The sequence below is a fragment of the Gallinula chloropus genome, assembly GCF_964237585.1.
Source record: "Gallinula chloropus genome assembly, chromosome: 23".
NCBI classification, from domain to species: domain Eukaryota; kingdom Metazoa; phylum Chordata; class Aves; order Gruiformes; family Rallidae; genus Gallinula; species Gallinula chloropus.
The window spans coordinates 5,028,710-5,047,113 of record NC_140108.1 but is presented as its reverse complement, the minus strand read 5'-3'; the positions used below and the strand labels follow the sequence as shown (position 1 = coordinate 5,047,113).

General features: G+C 43.6%; 1 protein-coding gene across 1 annotated transcript in view; it reads right to left on the bottom strand.

Annotated features, from left to right (window-relative positions):
- The window catches only part of UBR4 (ubiquitin protein ligase E3 component n-recognin 4), a gene marked incomplete at its 5' end in the record, with an annotated part of 76,393 nt that overhangs the window by 56,372 nt on the left and 1,617 nt on the right, over window positions 1–18,404 (bottom strand). Inside the window, 28 exons of the mRNA XM_084274532.1 lie at window positions 154–363; window positions 1,075–1,232; window positions 1,356–1,453; window positions 1,609–1,733; window positions 2,376–2,605; window positions 2,695–2,817; window positions 3,023–3,205; window positions 3,640–3,768; window positions 4,359–4,438; window positions 4,807–4,939; window positions 5,496–5,778; window positions 6,585–6,754; window positions 7,656–7,741; window positions 7,877–8,036; window positions 8,597–8,784; window positions 9,206–9,323; window positions 9,777–9,914; window positions 10,004–10,103; window positions 10,317–10,507; window positions 10,639–10,698; window positions 10,938–11,062; window positions 11,738–11,862; window positions 12,013–12,154; window positions 13,366–13,468; window positions 13,807–13,946; window positions 14,044–14,173; window positions 14,856–14,959; window positions 15,469–15,566. Coding sequence (XP_084130658.1) covers window positions 154–363; window positions 1,075–1,232; window positions 1,356–1,453; window positions 1,609–1,733; window positions 2,376–2,605; window positions 2,695–2,817; window positions 3,023–3,205; window positions 3,640–3,768; window positions 4,359–4,438; window positions 4,807–4,939; window positions 5,496–5,778; window positions 6,585–6,754; window positions 7,656–7,741; window positions 7,877–8,036; window positions 8,597–8,784; window positions 9,206–9,323; window positions 9,777–9,914; window positions 10,004–10,103; window positions 10,317–10,507; window positions 10,639–10,698; window positions 10,938–11,062; window positions 11,738–11,862; window positions 12,013–12,154; window positions 13,366–13,468; window positions 13,807–13,946; window positions 14,044–14,173; window positions 14,856–14,959; window positions 15,469–15,566 — 3,930 coding nt within the window. The remainder of the gene's footprint in view (window positions 1–153; window positions 364–1,074; window positions 1,233–1,355; window positions 1,454–1,608; window positions 1,734–2,375; window positions 2,606–2,694; window positions 2,818–3,022; window positions 3,206–3,639; window positions 3,769–4,358; window positions 4,439–4,806; window positions 4,940–5,495; window positions 5,779–6,584; window positions 6,755–7,655; window positions 7,742–7,876; window positions 8,037–8,596; window positions 8,785–9,205; window positions 9,324–9,776; window positions 9,915–10,003; window positions 10,104–10,316; window positions 10,508–10,638; window positions 10,699–10,937; window positions 11,063–11,737; window positions 11,863–12,012; window positions 12,155–13,365; window positions 13,469–13,806; window positions 13,947–14,043; window positions 14,174–14,855; window positions 14,960–15,468; window positions 15,567–18,404) is intronic.

Here is an 18,404-nt window from a genome sequence, read left to right as displayed (position 1 = left end):
TACAAGCATAGGAGTCTTCAACAGATAAAAATAAGCTGATTTTTGCCTTTTTGTTGTACTGTTCAAGAACCGACAACGATGATTAAACATCCTGTAGTAATTCTTTGGATACAGCTCTGCTGAAGGAGAACTACAAGCTGCACAGTCTGTTACCTGTTTGGATCGGAGTGATGGGCCAGGATGTTATAGCATCCTGTGATCAGCTTTTCATAAACACGTGCCAGGAATTCGTCCGATTCTGCAGGGCCCAAGATCCTTTCTAGGGAGTTGCTGCTTATTTCTGCCACACTCTCTGTGCTGGTCTCCAAAAGGAGGGGCAACAGGGAATGAATCACCTGCGGTGGGTTCAAATCATCTGACCAGCTTGAAAGGAAAAGCAAACAAATTGATTAATTCTCTGCAGGATGCATCAGAAAACATCCTTATGAGAAGACATGCAAGTAAGGCATGAGTCTGGATGGAAGTCAGAGAAGAAATCCTCTCTAGAAAGTTGGGATATATGCACTGACCCAGCCACTTTTCCCCTCCTTTCCTCATTTGGAAGGTTCTAGGGGTTACTTTGGGATAAATATGCCATTGCAACATCTTCCTAGGCAGTCACACTATCCCATAATACTGCTTCTGGGCTTGTCTGTCATGCCAACAACTACTTGTTTCAGTGTATCTTAGAGTGAGGCCCTGGAAAAAATAGCCTTTCATTTCACTTTTTCCTTATGATTTGAAAACATCACACAAGTGAATGTTATCAAAAGACAAATTAATTAATTAGATCCATATTGTCCCAGTCTCTTCAAGTCCCTATTTAACAAGGACAAAAGGTTTTGCTCAGGGTGTCTGACTTTTGGAGACACCAGTTCAAGACAGAAAGACTGTTTTCATTCATTTGGAATTGTATGCTGAAAGCAACTCCAGTAAAGGTTTAGTTTAATAGAGTTAATACAGCTTAATTTCTCCAGTTAATACTGGAGAAATACAGCTCTAGTTCACTAAGCATGACCAGTCTGACGAAGACATAGATTCAGAAGAGCAGATAGGTTTATAATGCAAGGATGTGATATAAAACCCAGTACTTACACGATGAGATCCCCAGTGAGTCTGACCAGGGAGAGAAGGGTGTGCTTCAGGGAAGCTGCCAGAGGTAGGCTTTGGCTGCAGAGAGTACCGAGGTGGGCGGCCTGAACTGCACTGATGTAGCTTTCTGCGGGGATTGTGTCATTGGCAAAGGCATTGCGCTGAGGATTGAGACACACACAGAGGAATCAGACTGTTTATCAACAGCAAGACAGGTTGCCCACCTCTCCCAGCGATTTATGACATTAAGATCACCCTGGATTGATCCACAAGGCTGGACTCACCCATGAGCCAATGTTTGGAAACTCATTGGTATGAATGTTGTTCCACGATTCACATAAACTCTGCACAGCTGATGGCAAGTTCTGAACAAGTGTCGGACCTGCAATTAATACAAAATCCTAAGTCACCAAGTAATTTCACAGCTCCTAGTGAAAATGAGAACTCTTCTACACCACCATTTAAAACCAGATCAGTTCCATTGTGGAAAGCTTCAGCCACAGAGAGAAGGAAATATGAACTATCTGGTACCCTCACCTAGAGTATTAGACTTGCAACGGCTGGATCCGATGGCCAGGACAGCAGCATAACCTCGTAGCTTCTCTTCAGAGGGTTTGTTCTCAGTGGAGCCCTCTTCAGAGAGGCTCCGTAGCAAGTAAGATCTGCATTCAGGATGGAAAGGATTCATTTCAGGAAACAGCTCTGCATTTCAGAACTAAGTGCATCAATTTAGTGACAGGTAAGAAAGCAAACTTCTGAAGTTCTGCCCCGTAATTCATGTTACACAATGAAAGGAATTCTGGGCTTTTCTCTCATCTGAGGTAGTCACCAGAAAAAGAAAATGGTGATTTACTTTAGCTTTCTTCAACATAGGTTCTAATGAGAGAAGACTTCAGACTCCTCATGCAAGAAGTAAACCCCCTCACTTGGTCTGACAGTCTCAATACGACCTCAGTGAAATAACCTCAAGTAGCACTACCCTAGAGAGCAGTAAGGGGAGGTTTTGTCTTTGGAGGAAAAGCTAGCTTTGCAAAGAAAGCAAGAAAGTCTCAAAAGATCAGACAAGGAGGCTACTTAGGAACAACAACTTCACACAGACAGCTTGAGAATTTACTTTTCCTTGTCTTATAAAACACTGGCTGTAAGTTAATTACACCTTATGTTAAGGTCTATCTACAATGAATATAAATTATTGTTCCTTTTTTTTTAAAAAAAGAAAACTTCTAAGAAAACAACAAACAAAAATGCAAAGTCTTATGCATAGAAAACCCCTGTATTCCTGCTAGAGATGCCAAGGGCTGTACCTGGTAAACGTAGCATAAGTGTCAATAAGCTGCAGCGTGGCAGGCAGGAGGTTCTTGGTTATCTCTGAAGACTTATGTGGGTCAGTTTCTGCGGCTAGCTTGGAAAAGTGCTCATCTAGAGAAACCTGAATCTTGGAAATTGCAGCATCGAGGGTATAAATGGACTGTAAACTGGGAACTTCGTGCAGTTGGAGAATGGTTGTGCAATCAACACCACAGAAAGAAGATATCTTAAAATACAAAGGGATAGAACAGTAAGCGCAGATCATTCCACTAAGCCCAAAGCTCCACCTGCACAACTGCAGCCACCCCACCTTACCTGTCGCGCAAAGTATTCCTCTGCTATTTCCACATCATACTTCACTGAGCTGCACTTGCTGGAGGCCAGCTCGATGAGGGAAGCAGCATGGTCAGCTTTCATGCCCTGCTTGGTAAGGTGATCCTACAGAAGCCAAAGCCAGACCTGTCAGAAGTCCTCTATAATTCACCACTCTGACAACCACCCCGCTAGAACGCTTTAGAAACCTCCCATTTGTCACCACATAACAAATCCCACCTGCAACGAGCATGGAAGAACAAGAGACTGACATTCTTACCAGCAACATTACAAAACACCCCTAAACACCCCTAGAAGATGAAGGCTTTACCTTTATCCATGTGACATAAGATGGGATTCGCAGACGGGAAGACCAGCGCAAGGTGTGTAATATATCACATTCGCTCATCTCCGGGGTGTTCATCGCCAACTGATTCATGTAGGTTTTAGAAGGAGGTAAAATCCCCAGTATCCGCCACAGAATGAGGAAGTAGTACTGAAGTGCACAGGCTTCCTAAAGAAAATTACAGTTGGACAAATTAATAATTGCCATTTCAATCATTACAGCCATTGGAAACACCTAATCAGAGACTCTGTACTCCTACAGATGTGCCGCATTGGATGAACACCCAGTGGACTGAGTTTCTGTTGTATTATACAACAAATTATGCAACAAAGAGGAGTGAGAAAAGAAAAAGGCAAGATTATACAAAATTCTTCCACTTCACTGTACTGTAGCCAGCCTTCCTGCAATTACTGAGGACATAAAGCAAGTCTAAAACATATAACGAATGAAAAACTCCTGCCAACACAAACCATTAGCTAAGGGATTTTAAAATTCCCCATTCTCCCAACTGCTGTCCAGAAAACTTTGGTTAAATACTTTGCTCAAAAATACTAAGTTTAAAAACTCATTATTCCCCACCACAGAGAACATTACAGCCTTACCAGTGCGGTGACGTTCTTGTTCTCTTTCCTCCTGAGTGTATCAAACTGTGATCCAGCTGCAAGTAGTGAAGTCAGGGCTGTGTAAAGCTCATCGTACTTCATCGTCCTAGAGAAAAGGACCTCACAAACCTGCAAGAGATGCCAAGTCAGGTTGGTTGCTTTGCATATTGCACAGCTTTGCATTTATAGGCAGCAAGTATTCCAAATACCCACAGACCAGAACTATGTAAAATAAAACCTGAGGAAGTTAGTTCTGTCTGTATTTCTCTCCCCAGAGTACCACAGAACAGGTTATAAGGCAGGATGCATGAAGCAAGCCAACAACCTTAAATACAACAGATTTAGTGAGGAAACAAAACCCAGGAAGAACATGGAGCAAAATTATAAGAAAGCAACTCCAATGCTGTGAGTCTCAGATGTTTCAGCAGCCCTGGAAGGTGTGGCTGTGACTGTGCGTTGTCATAGCACACAGGTTGGAATCCCAAGCATTACTACATGTAGCCCAAGACATCTCCATGGTACTGACCTCTCTGACATGTAACTGGGCACAGAAAGGAATCCTGTATTATCTTATCTGGCCACTAATCTTATCTCTGCTTAGAGAAATATTTCTGCTCTCACTACTTTGAGTCTTTCCTTGTCTACCTTCCCTGTCACTTGTCAAATCAACGTGGCCCTCAAGGCTTACAGAAAGGTCCTGAACACAGAAATCCCCATACCGTGCTATCTAGACGGTTCAGGTCATCTTCAGACGCTTCCAGAGACAGGATGCAGTAGAATCTGGGCTGTGGAACTGCATCTAGAACACAAGGACAGAAAACAACATTCAAAGTGACAGTTTTAATTAGGCAGTACTGTGTTATCCTCTCCCCTCCATCCCCAGAACCTCTCACATTTTAAGACTATGATCAGATTCTACTAAGCTAGATCCATGACACATTACACGTGCTTTCAACCTTCAGTTTAACCTGCAGCCAATGTTTTCCTACTCTTGCAATCCTAGCATAATAAATACATCATTTTGTGTTTAATAAAGCTTTTCTTGCATTACATGGATTTCTATCTGTCTATTTTAAGTCTGCTACCCACACCAGGCAGAGGAAGGGCTCTCATTTATTTGCAAAAGCCAATCCTGGAATTAAAAAATCCTTCTATTTTGTTTCCTACCTGATGAGCAGTGTTTGGTCCAGTTTTCTTCCACTTCTTTAAACCCATGATAGAGTGGGACAGATGTTCGTCTGCTACTGTCCTGGGATCCACTCACCCAGCCAATGGGTGGTGTCAGCAAATTATATTGCACCTAAATTTAAAAAAATCCCAAATATAAACCACCCACAGCACCATCACCAACAGAAAAAGAACCATAAAATACAAACAATCCCACTGCTAAAAGTCATTCCCAGTCTTTGAGGGCAGCCTTTGACCCTATCTGATGATTATTCTTCTGGAGTGAGTGGTTTATATCAATGGTCAAGCTTCCAACAACTGAAAAAGCCACACACAAACAGGAGCATCCTGTTAATATGAACAGTGCCAAGAACCTCAACAGTGAGCAGCTAACAAAATGCCATGGTATACAAGGTGTTTGTGAAATGGTGCCTAATTTTTTTAAGATTTTGAAACATAAGGCAGGGCATTCATGCTGCCCTGACCAGAGTTTATTGGGAGTGTAGTTATGGCAGGAATTTACACCCTAAACTGAACCTGCTGCAAGGAATCAGCAGCTGTAAACACATATTACAACAAAGGCTGGTAACAGCATCCAAGCTGATTTACTCACAAAGGCTGTGAAGACACCAGAAGACACCAAACCTGCCACAGATTTCTGCTTAAAAAACATGATGTCGAAATCTCACCTGTTCAAATAGGTACATAGGGGCCTTGGAATACTGATGGAGCAGGTAGTCAAACACTAAGAGGAGGCGGGCCACGATAAGCGGCACGGAGCATTGCTGGGTATCCATGTTCACTGTCAGCTCAACAATCGTCTGGATGCAGAGCATCATGATAGATCTGCGGCCCCTCTCAGAGAAATTGTGAAAAATAAGCAGCAGCAGCTGGAGGTGTTCAACATTCAGATCTTCTGTGTCACTGGGAAGAGTCCCCTGCAAGGCATTTTGCTTCAGTGTGCCCACAAACCTGACAATAAGAGAGGATGTTTATGAAGCTGACTTTTCTCCTTGCTTAGATCCCTCTTTAGAAGTGGTTACAGAAACATTTTCATAATGATATTCTTCTGCTTATTCTCCTAATAGCAGCGATTTCACAAATTATTCACTCCATTATGCATTAGAATGAGACTATGCAAACACTAACACCCACACACATTCAGTGAGCAGCAAATACATTTGATGGAAAATACAAACAATCATTCAAAGGGAGAAAGAGCCATGCAAACTCTGGCTCCCACAGGGAAGGCTGTCCTCTGCATCTTCCAGTCAGCTACACTCTTATCAGAGACTTTCACATTCGATTAACAGAACAGAGAGGAAAAGATCTTGGCACCAACACAACAGAACTTACCAGAAACCTGCTGAAATCAGACATTCACTTTCCCTTTCTAAAAGCAGCACTACTGTAAGAAGTTCAGGCTCCACCCACTTAAACTTGGTTCTAGGTTTCATTTCCTACCCCCTACGTGAAGGACTTAGGTCAGCATAGCTACTGAGGGACTTAGGATCTTCCCTTAGAGGTACTTAGTGATATGGTTTATTAGAGGACAGGTATGGTTGGACTTGATGATCTTAAAGGTCTTTTCCAGCCCAGTCATTCTGTGACTCCAGCAACACAGAAACCTGATCTGGTGCTCCCCCCAGCATCACATACCAGCACTGCTCAGAGAACACACACCCACATCACACTGCTCCCAGAGAATTTTCACTTGATAGAAAATCAGAAAGATAAGAGCTGACTGACTATCACAGCTTGACATAAAACTACTTCACCTTTCCCAAACTTTAAGGCATTCTGGAACATCAGGATCTCCCTGGGCAGTGGCTTTATGCTGCCAAATCAGGAGAAGTCGCGAGAGCACTGACAAACTTTGAGGTTGGATGTAGAGAGGCCATGGACCTTCAGAGAAAGGGGCCACTCCCAGCTGCTGAAGAAGCGTGTTCTGGAACAAAACAGAGACTTGTTGAAAAGAAGCAAGTCCTGTCTGAGTCTTTAATTAAAAGCATGATCAAAACAGAGAGGTGGTAATAAACATTAGGGCTCTCAGGGCTCCTGAGGGTTCCCACAGCATTATTTCTCCTATCTCAAATACACAGCACAGCTACTGAGGGACACTTACGCTGTCACTTTGCCACATAAACAAAACAAACTTGCAACTTCCACATGAATACAGAAAAAAATGGCATTACTGAGCTCTACTCATTTACAGCAAATTGCTGGAAATTTCAACGGCTTTAAAAAAAACCCACCACAAAAACCCAAAAAACAAACACAAAATCCCCACAACAGAGTATTTTAAATACAGCAGAAACAGCCAACGAAAAGTATAGGGATTGAGTTCACTGATGGGTAAGCAGATTTATAACCTCTGCTTACAGTGTCAAGCCAGGTCAGCCCATGACCCAGCAAAGAAACCTAGAGGCTACAAAGTTAGCGCATGAAAGCAAAAGGATTAATTTGATTCTCTCCTGAGAGAATTCCAAGGCCTTTTGGCATCAGTCCTGACAGTGAAGACAATCTGCAGGAATGGCTTTGACAAGTGCACGGACAGATAGAGGCAACTCTCCAAAACAAAACATAGAAACACATTTCCTTCTCAGCTTTCACCACCTTCAAAGTTCAGTGGATTAATCTGAACTCTAGACATGAAGCGTTCACTTTCATACTGGTTGACTGCACAGGTCATTTGACTCACTGGATCCAAAAATATTCCAACCTCTGTTTGCAAAAGAATTTACTGCAGTGCCAAAAGGACTAATCAATGCACAAGGTACAAAGTCCGTGCAGAGACATTAACAGACATCAACATTTCATCTTATTTACACTTTCAACCACAGACTCACCTGCAAGGCAGGGGACTGAAGATCTGAGGTCACCAAGGAATGGTTGAAGTGATACAGTGCAGCAGCAAACTCCTCATCTGACGTGCCTGTAAGACAAGACAAGGAACAAGCCGTTTTCTACTGCTGCTCTCCCGTACTTCGAATTTGCACGGAGATACAAAAACATACACCTCTAAATCCTACTATCCATGTTTTATCACAGAGAGGTTCCACTCACTCACCCTTAAGGCCATCCTTATCCACTTCTTTGATGATGCTAGCCAGCGTGGCCATGTGCTGTTCTGAAAGGGACACGCTCAGGTAGTTGCGAATGAAGTTATTCCTGGAATTCAGCATAGAAGTCGTGATAAAGTTCAAGATGTTGGAAGCTAGGCTCAAAAACTGTAAAGAAAAGAGAAATACACTATAGAAGCAACAAAAGCAAAGGGACTGTAAGATGACAGTAAACAAAATGTAAATCACCAGCGAAATACATCAAGTCTCTTAACTCCACCTGGTAGCAGAGGCCAGGTTTAGTCACCACAGGCCAGCTCACTGCACCCTGTGTTCTGTTATCAGGAGCAGCTTTAGTTCTCTGAAAAGGTTCAGAGCCTTTAACTTTAGTTTTGCCTTTACCCAATGGAGTTAGAGCTAGAAGTATTCTATCAGCAAGTCATTTCATTTATAGTTCTGCCCTCCTTTTCCTTCTCCCTCTGTAACCCAAACAGATACTATCTTCAGTCTTTGCTTCCCTGGCCTAACAAATACAGGGATATTCCACCTGAGGCAAGAGTAGAGACAACTTCTTTATTCAAAGCCAGGACAGTCACTAATGCTCCATCAGCGATGGACTTAAAATACCTGACATTTCTCATGCTGCCTGTCAATGCAGCTAGCTGCTGGCAAGTAAACAACACTGCAGTACATCAGGTATTTCATTAAGCCTGAAGACCTTCCCATACCAGTTCCGGATCCTTGCGGCTGGCCAGGATGTTCCCGTTCTCTCCAGCAGTCTGTTTGTTAGGGCTTTTCACTCTAGGGGAGCTCTCCAAAGGCGGTGGTGGAGGGGGTGGTGGTGGGGCCACTTTCTCTTTGCTTGGAGAGATTGTCTCTTCAAACCACTGCCCAAGGATTGGTTCGCTGTCATCATCTAACACGGGAGGCAGGAAACAAAACCAGATTGTTAAAGGCAACTCCCTTATGCAAACTACTCGGCTTCGAAAAGGCCTGAAAATGAGTTGCAGTGAGCACAGTTAGGGCGTCTGCCACCTTCATTTGTCCCTTCCAGCTCACAAGGCTAAGCCCTTTTACAGCAGTCCAGCAGGAATTTATGAGAAGAATTTATTTCCACTCTCCTCTGGAGCAAATACTGCCAAATCCCAGCCACTCTGGCTTTAGTTTTCGTAAGAGTAAAGTCAGCATTACTTCTGCCAAATCAGATCTTACAAACTGTTTCATATTTTCAGTGTTAACGTGACGTTCCAAACCAAGAAGGCAAAAAAACCAGCCAGGTTTCCACTCAATCTGAAAGACAGCACAAAATCCTGACTTCTCAGAGCAAACTCTATTACCTTGGCTGCTGTCCTCCTCAGTGCTGCTAAAATCATCCTCATAGTAAGTATTAGAATCAGTGGAGGCACTTGCATCACTGCTCATGGAACCCTTCCTCTGACGCTGCAAGACACAAGCCTGAGAAGAACAGCAGAAGATAACTTTTAGGATTATGAAAGATAAGAATTTGAAAACAAGAATATCTTCCTAATGCATTTTAAGTTATTAACAGCTTTTCAAGGCTTCTCCCCTTAAATTGTATTAAAAATTACCTAGGATGGTTGAAAACAAATCATCTACACAGAGCCTGCCTGTAGGCAACACTTCAAGGAACAGCTCTAACATAAAAGCACCCATTTTGACTACAGCCTTTTCATCCTCTCACTAAGCTCACAGAAAAACTTTATTAGAACAAGTCTGTTACATTTATACCACAGAAGAGGAGAAGCCCCAGTTGAAGGCTTCTGAAGGCAGAATTGTAAATTCCTCTTTAGCACAGTCACAGTTTGCAAAGTGAGGATTCTCCAGGTGAACAACACTTAGCAGGAGTGGTTCAGCTACAGCATTCTCTAGCTGTACAGCACTTCCTACCTTTCTGTAGGAAGTAGACAACAAAGTCAGCAGCAAATTAGTGAGCGGTACAGAATCTATCAGCCGCTGAATTCTCTGGATGGATGTGCTTTGAGCCATGATATCCAGCACTGCCGGAGGACCATCACTCTCCCAGCCCTGGAAAAGAGCATTGAAAAGAGAATTTAGAGTCTGTTTCACTGGAGAAGGCAAAGTGTTTCCCAAGCACGTACATGCTACCCACATACCTTGTGCAATGCCTCCACTTGCAGATCTTGAAAGAGCGATGACAGCAATTTGATAGCATGATTTGCCAGCACCACTGAGAGAACACCAAACCCTTGGTGCCTACAGAAACATAAAGCAGAGGAAAATAAAGTAAACATATATATTAAATTGAGTGAAGTATATGCTTTGCTAAACTGAAGATGACAATTTCTGTACTTTCTAAGAATCCAGACATAGAAATGGAGAGAAGTTATCAAGAGACCAGCAATATTCTGCAGTGGTGGTTCCTGGGCACAGTTAGATACTGTGATTACTCCAGCGATGTTTACATACCCTTTCCCAGGTCCCAGTTTGGGAGACCCAACACCCTCCTTAGTACGAGCAATGATGTCTCTGACGCGAAGAGCAGCCAATGGATCCTTCTCCTTTCCCTTATCAGCCAAGGCCGTGGGGCTGAGGTTCAAGATGAGGAAGAGGCTGTTCAGCAAACACCAAGCCCCGAGCAGCTGGAAGTTCTGATAATGCTATCATCCCAAAAGTGAATGGGAGGGACAGGAAAAAAGCACCAAAAAGACAAAATGGTGTCAATCCAAATGCCAAAATGTATCAGCATAAAAACATTGGGGAAAAAAGCTTCCCAAGATGCAAATCTCACCTCACCCCCCGCACGGCGTGAGTTGCTGATGGCTTGTCCAATCATTTCATAGATTTCAAGCTGAAAATAAATCCAAAACCACAGTAATGTTTAAGCAATAATAAACCACCAGACTCACTTTGAAAACTCCAAATACAATTGCATTTTCCCCTCTATAATTAGCCACCCCATCAGCTCATTTATCAGCAAGCCTAATGTCTGGAAACAACAGACAGGTATCGCAATCCAAATAAATACAAATTCCATGTGCTTCACTTCCCCAGGATGAAAACAACCAACACACTCCCTCATCTACTTACACATTTCTGTACAATAGTAGCAGCATCATTTTCATAATCTTCTTCTTTGGAACTTGTTGACCCAGTTCGTACCTGCTGAGTGCTCCCCACGTGTAGGATGGCCATGCAAGTTGCCACACTCACACCTGAGTGAAAACAAGCGGAGGCAACATTCTTATTCAGCCCCAATCTCAGGACTCAGTGTCCCTACTTAGCACATTAAGACACGCCCAGAAACTTGATGGAGCTGAGAATACTCAATATTATAGCTGACAGATTAAAAGATTTTTCTGAAGTACCCCCAAAAGAGTCGAGTTTTGTCCTACAGAAACAGGTGAGAACAATTAAAGGAGGAAATGTTTTACTGTGTAAATCAGTACCATTTTTAAGGCAATCTTCATACTCGACTGGCACATCTCTTTAAAGCCTTACCTGTATCAATTAAACATTCAGAATTCTGGTGTACCTAAACCACTCCTGTCAAACAAGGTGGATTTGGGGGTATAACCAATTAAGCTAAAGCCATAAGCACTGCAAAAATATATTATGCTCTGCACATTAAAAAAAAGAGCAGAAATCACAGGCTATTAAGATATTGAGTCACTCAATCTTTCTCCCAGATACTGACAGGAACATTTGCAGAACATATCAGGATTCAGCAACACTATTTTCATCCTAACCCAGTCATCATACTATACATGATGCTGCATGGCTTTCACATTCATGAGAAATAAAGGTTACTTGTGGAATAATCCTCAAATGTGCAGCTAAGAACGCAGAGCGACTTCAAGCTCCAAAGGAAACAGAAGAAATCCATTTACCTGCATAGAGACAGCTGAGAGCAAGAACAGTCACATCTTGGAGACGTGTGGGTGTCAGGGGTTCCAGTACAGGTAGAGACAGAGTATCCAGTGCCATGGTCACATCTATTACCAGCGAATGAAATCTACAGCAACGACAAACATCACGGTTCCGTAATGCAACGTGCACATCAGACAGCTCACAGGAGCAGCACAATAGCTGATGCTGCATGGGTTATCTGCTCTTTTACAGTGTATGCAGCATCTGGTAAAGAAGAGTGAAGACAGACTCTTACCCATTGCGAACAGCGGTGGCATCTGCCACTGTGGCTGGCATGATAAAGAATGAGTTGGCCGACACGGCGTCCTGAAACCGGTTGATGTAGCGCAGGAAGTACGGGAGGTTCAGGCACACTCTCAGCAGTTTCTCTGAGCCACCTACCAAAAAAACCCCAGCACTGTTATTTTTACAGTCCTGTGGGAAAGCATCTAAGCAGAGCAGATCTAACGGTCATCAATAATTGACTTAATTATTCTTTGTGGTGACAAAATATCATCATAGATGAGGCAAGAGGATAAAGACTAGTTTACCACACACCAAGCATTAAGTACTCATAGAGGGTGTCACAAAGCTCTGTGTGCATGTTATGGGGCACACCAGGTCTAATTCACTCAGGAACCCACCCCACAAGATCTTTATATCCTCCTTTTTTTTCCCGAAAAAAAAAGCTACTGCATACAAATAGAATCAGAGAATGGCCTGGGTTGGAAGGGACCCCAAAGATCATAGAGCTCCAACCCCCCTGCCACAGGCAGGGACACCAACCTCCAGGCCTGGAGCTACACAAGGTTGCCCAGGGCCCCATCCAACCTGGCCTTGAACACTTCCAGGGACGGGGCATCCACTACTTCTCTGGGCAGCCCTGTTCCAGCACCTCACCACTCTTTCTGTAAAAAATTTCCCCCTAATATCTAATCTAAACCTTCCTTCCTTTAGTTTTAATCCATTCCCCCTTGTCCTGCCATTGTATATCCTTTCAAAAAGTTGAATCCCCTCCTGTTCCTCTGCTCCCTTCAGGTACCGGAAGGCTGCAATGAGGTCCCCCCGCAGCCTTCTCTTCTCCAGGCTGAACAAGCCCAGCTCCCTCAGCTTCTCTTCGCAGGGCAGGTGCTCCAGCCCTCTGATCATCTCCATGGCTCCTCTGAACCCTCTCCAACAGCCCCACATCTTTCTTGTATTGGGGGCCCCAGATCTGGACACAGGACTCCAGATGGGACCTCACGAGGGCAGAGTAGAGAGGGACAATCACCTCCCTGTCCCTGCTGCCACCCCTCTTCTAATGGAGCCCAGGATACCATTGGCCTCGTGAGCTGCAAGAGCCACTGCTGGCTCATGTTAAGTTTCACATCCACCAGAATCCCCAAGTCCTTCTCAGCAGGGCAAATAAAATGAGCTCATTTCATCTTCCGTGAAAAAAAAACCTACAGTAGAGCCACAACCTGCCTCGATCAGCAGGCAACTGAGAGAGACCTAAAGAACAAACACTTTTGGTCACAAAGCCGATTCACATTGAGAGCTCTAAGGCACAACACTGGAGAGTCATTTGCTCTAGGGTTGTTTCCTCTGATGCTGAAAAGCTGATTCTCACCAAGTTCTTGCAGGCTGGCCACATTCTGAGCAATGAATATACTTTTTGTCTTTGCTGCAGAGGTTTGATCTGTGGAAGCTTGATCCTCGCTCTCCGCTTCCACCTAAAAGCAAGCACATGCTAAATATATCATGGGAGCATTAAAAATAAACGGCACTGCAGTAATTCTCTACGCTGGAGCAAGGAGCAGGACTCAGAAGAGCTATGAATATCACTGAACACTAGCTTCCATGGGGCAGTAACTCTGCTACTGCCAATACAACGCAAACAGTATTTTGTGGTTGCTATTCACCACCATGGAGGTAGGATTTAAACACTCAAGACAGGTTTTCTTAACACCTCTCTATTCAAAAATAACACCCACTGCTTTCTGTCCTTCCCAGCACCCACATTATTAATATTAGAATTCAGACTGCTTCTACATTAAGGATGTCTGTTTACCTGTGTCTCTGGTGCAATAGATGGTGATGATGAGACTCTAGGGTTAAAGACTGACGTCAACTGATTGAGGAAGTTCATCTGCACTTCTTTCTGTCTTAGTTCTGGGCTCACAGGGGAGGCCAGCTCCTTCTGGTCCTCTACTGCAGGGGAAAACAGTAGAACATCACTTTGTGCATCCAAACCATAGTATTTTCTATGCCCAACTCAAGTGCTGCAGTGACAAATTAAGCCACCTACCATCAGAAAGGGTTTTGACAGTCTGAGGCAGCTTGGCCGATTTCATCATCGCTGTGAAGGTAATGATTTCAGTTCGATCTAGGCGGCTGCACCCTGTGCACAACCCCTTTATCAGTAGAATGAGATGTTTCTACAAATAAAAAAGGCATCAAGTACAATTTAAACTCTCTTGATTCCAATTATTCCTCAATATCGTTTATTCAAAGCAGCTGAGGAGTACTACAACTTCAGCTAGTAATGCTACTGCAACAACTCAAACCCACTCTGATCTCATATCAATGGTCACACCGCCTTACTAACTGCAGGTGTTTCTGGTTGCTAACACTGTCCCATGTGCTTGTTAGGAAAAGCATCTGGAAAAGCACTCTGCCCTAGGACATGCTAAGGCTTTAAGCCAGCCCTATCAGAAGCTACGCTACGTGAACACTTTCACATGCCTTTCCTCTCTGAAACAGATTAAAGCTTTCCCAGAAGACTAAAATATCCACCTTAAAAAACTCCACAAACAGTTTTGATCCAGGTTGTTACACAAACCCAAATCAGACTGTAGGGAATAGCAACAGAAGTAACCAAAGCTTCAGGTCACTTTTTTTCACTTGCTCACACGCTGAAATTCTGAGTAAAGAACGTGGAGGGAAGATTCAGCAGGTCTCAATCTCTACCAAAGTTGTATATATCAAGGGTATACCTCAAGTATTTTAAGAACTTCATTAATTTTGCTTTATGCAACATCAGAGCAAATACTTTGGAATTAGAAGGCAAAGTCCATCCTTGCACTCGGGCTTGCCCACACGGTCAGAACCTGTGCTCACCTGCGAAACAGCACACGCTTCATCTGGGTTCTCAAGGCGCAGCAGTGAGAATTCAATCAGGACTTTACATGCAGCTGCCACTGACTGCAGTTGGTTTCTTGGTACTGAAAAAGGCAGACACTTGTACTCAGCACAAGCCTTTAAATAATTCACCGTAATATATTCCTAATGCTTTCAGTAAAACAGAACACTACGTGACACAAACACGTACACAATCGATCATTTTTGCTGATATTGACAAATTCTGACAGCCAAAATAATCTAAAATATTCAGTCAGGATGTTTTGATCATTAACACCAACCTAGGTGTGTAACTGCTAAAAGAATAATCTAAAACTCCTGAAAATGGATTTTAACGCTTCATTTGACCAAAATTTGTTTTCCCTAAATGATGAGCAGCCAAAAAGTCAACGTTGTCCAGTAATTGGTGGCCAAACACTCTTATCAAAGTGTCTTCCCTTTCTGTCCAAACTGTTTTCCCAGTATAAAAGCAAGATCTGATTCAGAAAGAGGACTGGAGAGAAACACCGTAAGGACAATAGTTCCGGTTTACTTTTACTATATCCTACTTGTAACACAAGAGCAAGAGAAGGAAAGGACGGTGAACACTTACTTAGACTACACACAGTAGTGATGTAATGCGTAGAAAGTGCAACGAAGGAAGAGTAAAAAGGCTCATATTGTTTGTCATGATGCAGGATTTCAGACTCGCTGCAAGAGAACAAGGCATATGTCAATTGAATAGAGCACAACAGCAGCACCACACAACACTCAAAATATGTTATACCTAATAACAGATGTATGACAAGATCAGTAAAATCAATGCCCTGAGAAGGGAATCATGTCCCTTGTGTCCCATCTCCCGTGTCCTCTGGACTGAGTCCTCCAGCAGCAGAGAGATCAGGGGCATCAGCATCGCTTTCCACACAGGAAATTTAAAGAAATACTTCCAATGCTCTAAACGTTTCTCTTTTATACCATAATGGGTCAGCCCCTTTAACAACTGCTCTCCCAGTTGGAGATCCATCAATCTTTAAAGTTTTTCTAAACTCAGCTGCCCGTAAAGTATGGACTGTTTGTTCTGCTAATGCTAGGCAGGATTTGCCAGGACTGGAGCACAGGCATTCCTTTTCTGTGGAGGCACAGAGTCAACTGGAATATATGCAATTCTGCAAAACAGAAGGATCAAAAGGGGCAATTGCATAACAACAACAAATACACAACGCGGTGCCTGCAACGAGCTGGGGAATAAAGAGTTTTGGCAGGAGAAAAACGCACCCCCTGTAACCGGCCTCATGGGTAGAGACCTGCAGCTTGGCATTTCATGCCAACTCAAACCAGAAGGAAAAACTAAGGAAGCAAAATATGCATTGACATACTGAAAGTCAAGTCAAGTCTCCGAGGTCTCTCAGGGAAGCTCTCTGGCCACAGAGAACATCTACTTATGCACAGAAATCACACGGTAAAGGCCGCTGCAGTGAAGTGTCAGACCACAACCCATCTGCACACTGAAACACAGCTCTGTCTCCATTGCTAGTTCTGCCCTTGGCTTGACCTGTGACAAAACTCAGGGGTGCAGACACACCTCTATTAAATGCTTCCATGAATTCCTTTCTCATCTTCAGATGATAGAGACTTTTACCCCATGAAGCAGACGAGCAAGAACAGATTACACGACTGAACTTCCCTACCCTCTGTACTTGTCAGGATCCTGGCTTCTCCACCTTTGGTAACACAGTTTACTTCTGGTAGGGCAGTGGGGAGCAGAGGGCACCCACTGTACCCACTGAAAGTGATGCTTTCTCCAGTCTGGCAATGACTAGCACTGCTGCAGAGAAAGGCATAATGAACCCACATACCCCCTTCACCCACCCGCACACGAGGACACCAGCTTCGGCAGGGCAGGAGGAGGTAGAGGACACACCATTCCCACTTCATGCCCAGTCACCTTCCCTTTTTCTATCCTAATGGGAGATGTGGCCGAAGCAGAGGAAACTAAAATGCATCACTTCTGGAAAAAGGCACAGAAACAAATACTCTGTATCTTTCTAGCACTGATTTCCTAGTTCTGATATTTATTATTTTACTCTGTCTACCCAAAAAGCTGAAATATAATCATTACTGTTCGAAAAGACCTTCAAGATCATCTAGTCCAACCATCTCCCTATCACCTACATTACTCACTAAACCATGTCCCTAAGCATCTCATCCATCCTTTCCTTGAACACCCAGGGACGGCGACTCCACCACCTCCCTGGGCAACCTGCTCCAACCCCGAAACACTCTTTCTGAGAAGAAATTTCTCCACATTTCTAACCTGAACTTCTCCTGGCACAACTTACAGACATTCCCTCTCATCCTGACGCTGGTTATCTGAGAGAAGAGGCTGACCCCCAGCTCACCACAGCCTCCTTTCAGGTAGTTGGAGAGAGCAATAAGGTCACCCCTGAGCCACCTCTTCTCCCAACTGAACAGTCCCAGTTCCCTCAGCTGCTCCTCATCAGACTTGTGTTCCAACAGCACAGTGAGAGCCTTCACTCAAAGAAATTCAGCAGCATCATCTGCCTGAGCTTCAACATCCCACTTCCCAGGCTTCACCTTGCTGTCTCCTGCCAGGTAACAAGCCCAGAGACTGAGTGCACAATAAAGTTTGTGCTCCATTATACTCAGACACTAATTTCACTCCCCTGCCTCTTTGTGCCCAGCTCTAAGTTAGCTGCAGTAGGTTTTAAGATGACAAATGAGAACAACTGGGGAATAATAAAGTACAGGAGCAAGCAGCAGCTCCTCAATTAGTGTCCTGCTGTATAGGTCAAGCTGTGCAGGACACAGTGCTCAGGAGGTGTAAGAACACAAAGGTGCAGAAACCAGAACAAGATAGGGAATTTCACCTGGATTGCACAAGAGGCTTGTGTTTCATTAAAACAAGTTGTGGACTTGTTACAGCGGTGGGAAGTATAAGGCTTCTGTTAACTAACAATCAAGTCCTTGCAAATAAACATAAATAAAAGGCAACAGGCTCAGTCTGTGATGTACTAGACTTTACTTTGCCCAGTGAGCTTCATCGACAACTTCCAGCTACTATATCGTGATTTATCACTTAAATAACACTTACTTCCCAGGGAAAACCATTCCTTGCACTAAGCAAGAAGCCCCCCTGTCGCTATCAAATACAACATGTCAGCACCAAATCCCACCTCCTTTCTCAGTCCTGCTCCCAAATCTCAAGAGGGCCTGAACTAGACTCTTCATGTAAAGCTGCTTCCTCCTTCCAAAGTCACAGCAGTAGGGGCAAGAGTTCTCCCGACAGGAATCTCTTCCCTGAAAATCAGCATCTTTTAACAGTCACAGACAGCAGTTTCCATGTCAGCATTTCCATAATTTATACCAAATAAGCCAAAGTCTACCAGTTCTTGAATGTACCTGCTCTGGTGGGAATTCCAGTAACCTCCTGATGCTTAAACTTTAAAATTGTCAAGAAAAGTTTATTAATTTCGAAGAGAATAACATTTGTGATTGTGTTGTCATCACACCACGTTTATTTAAAGG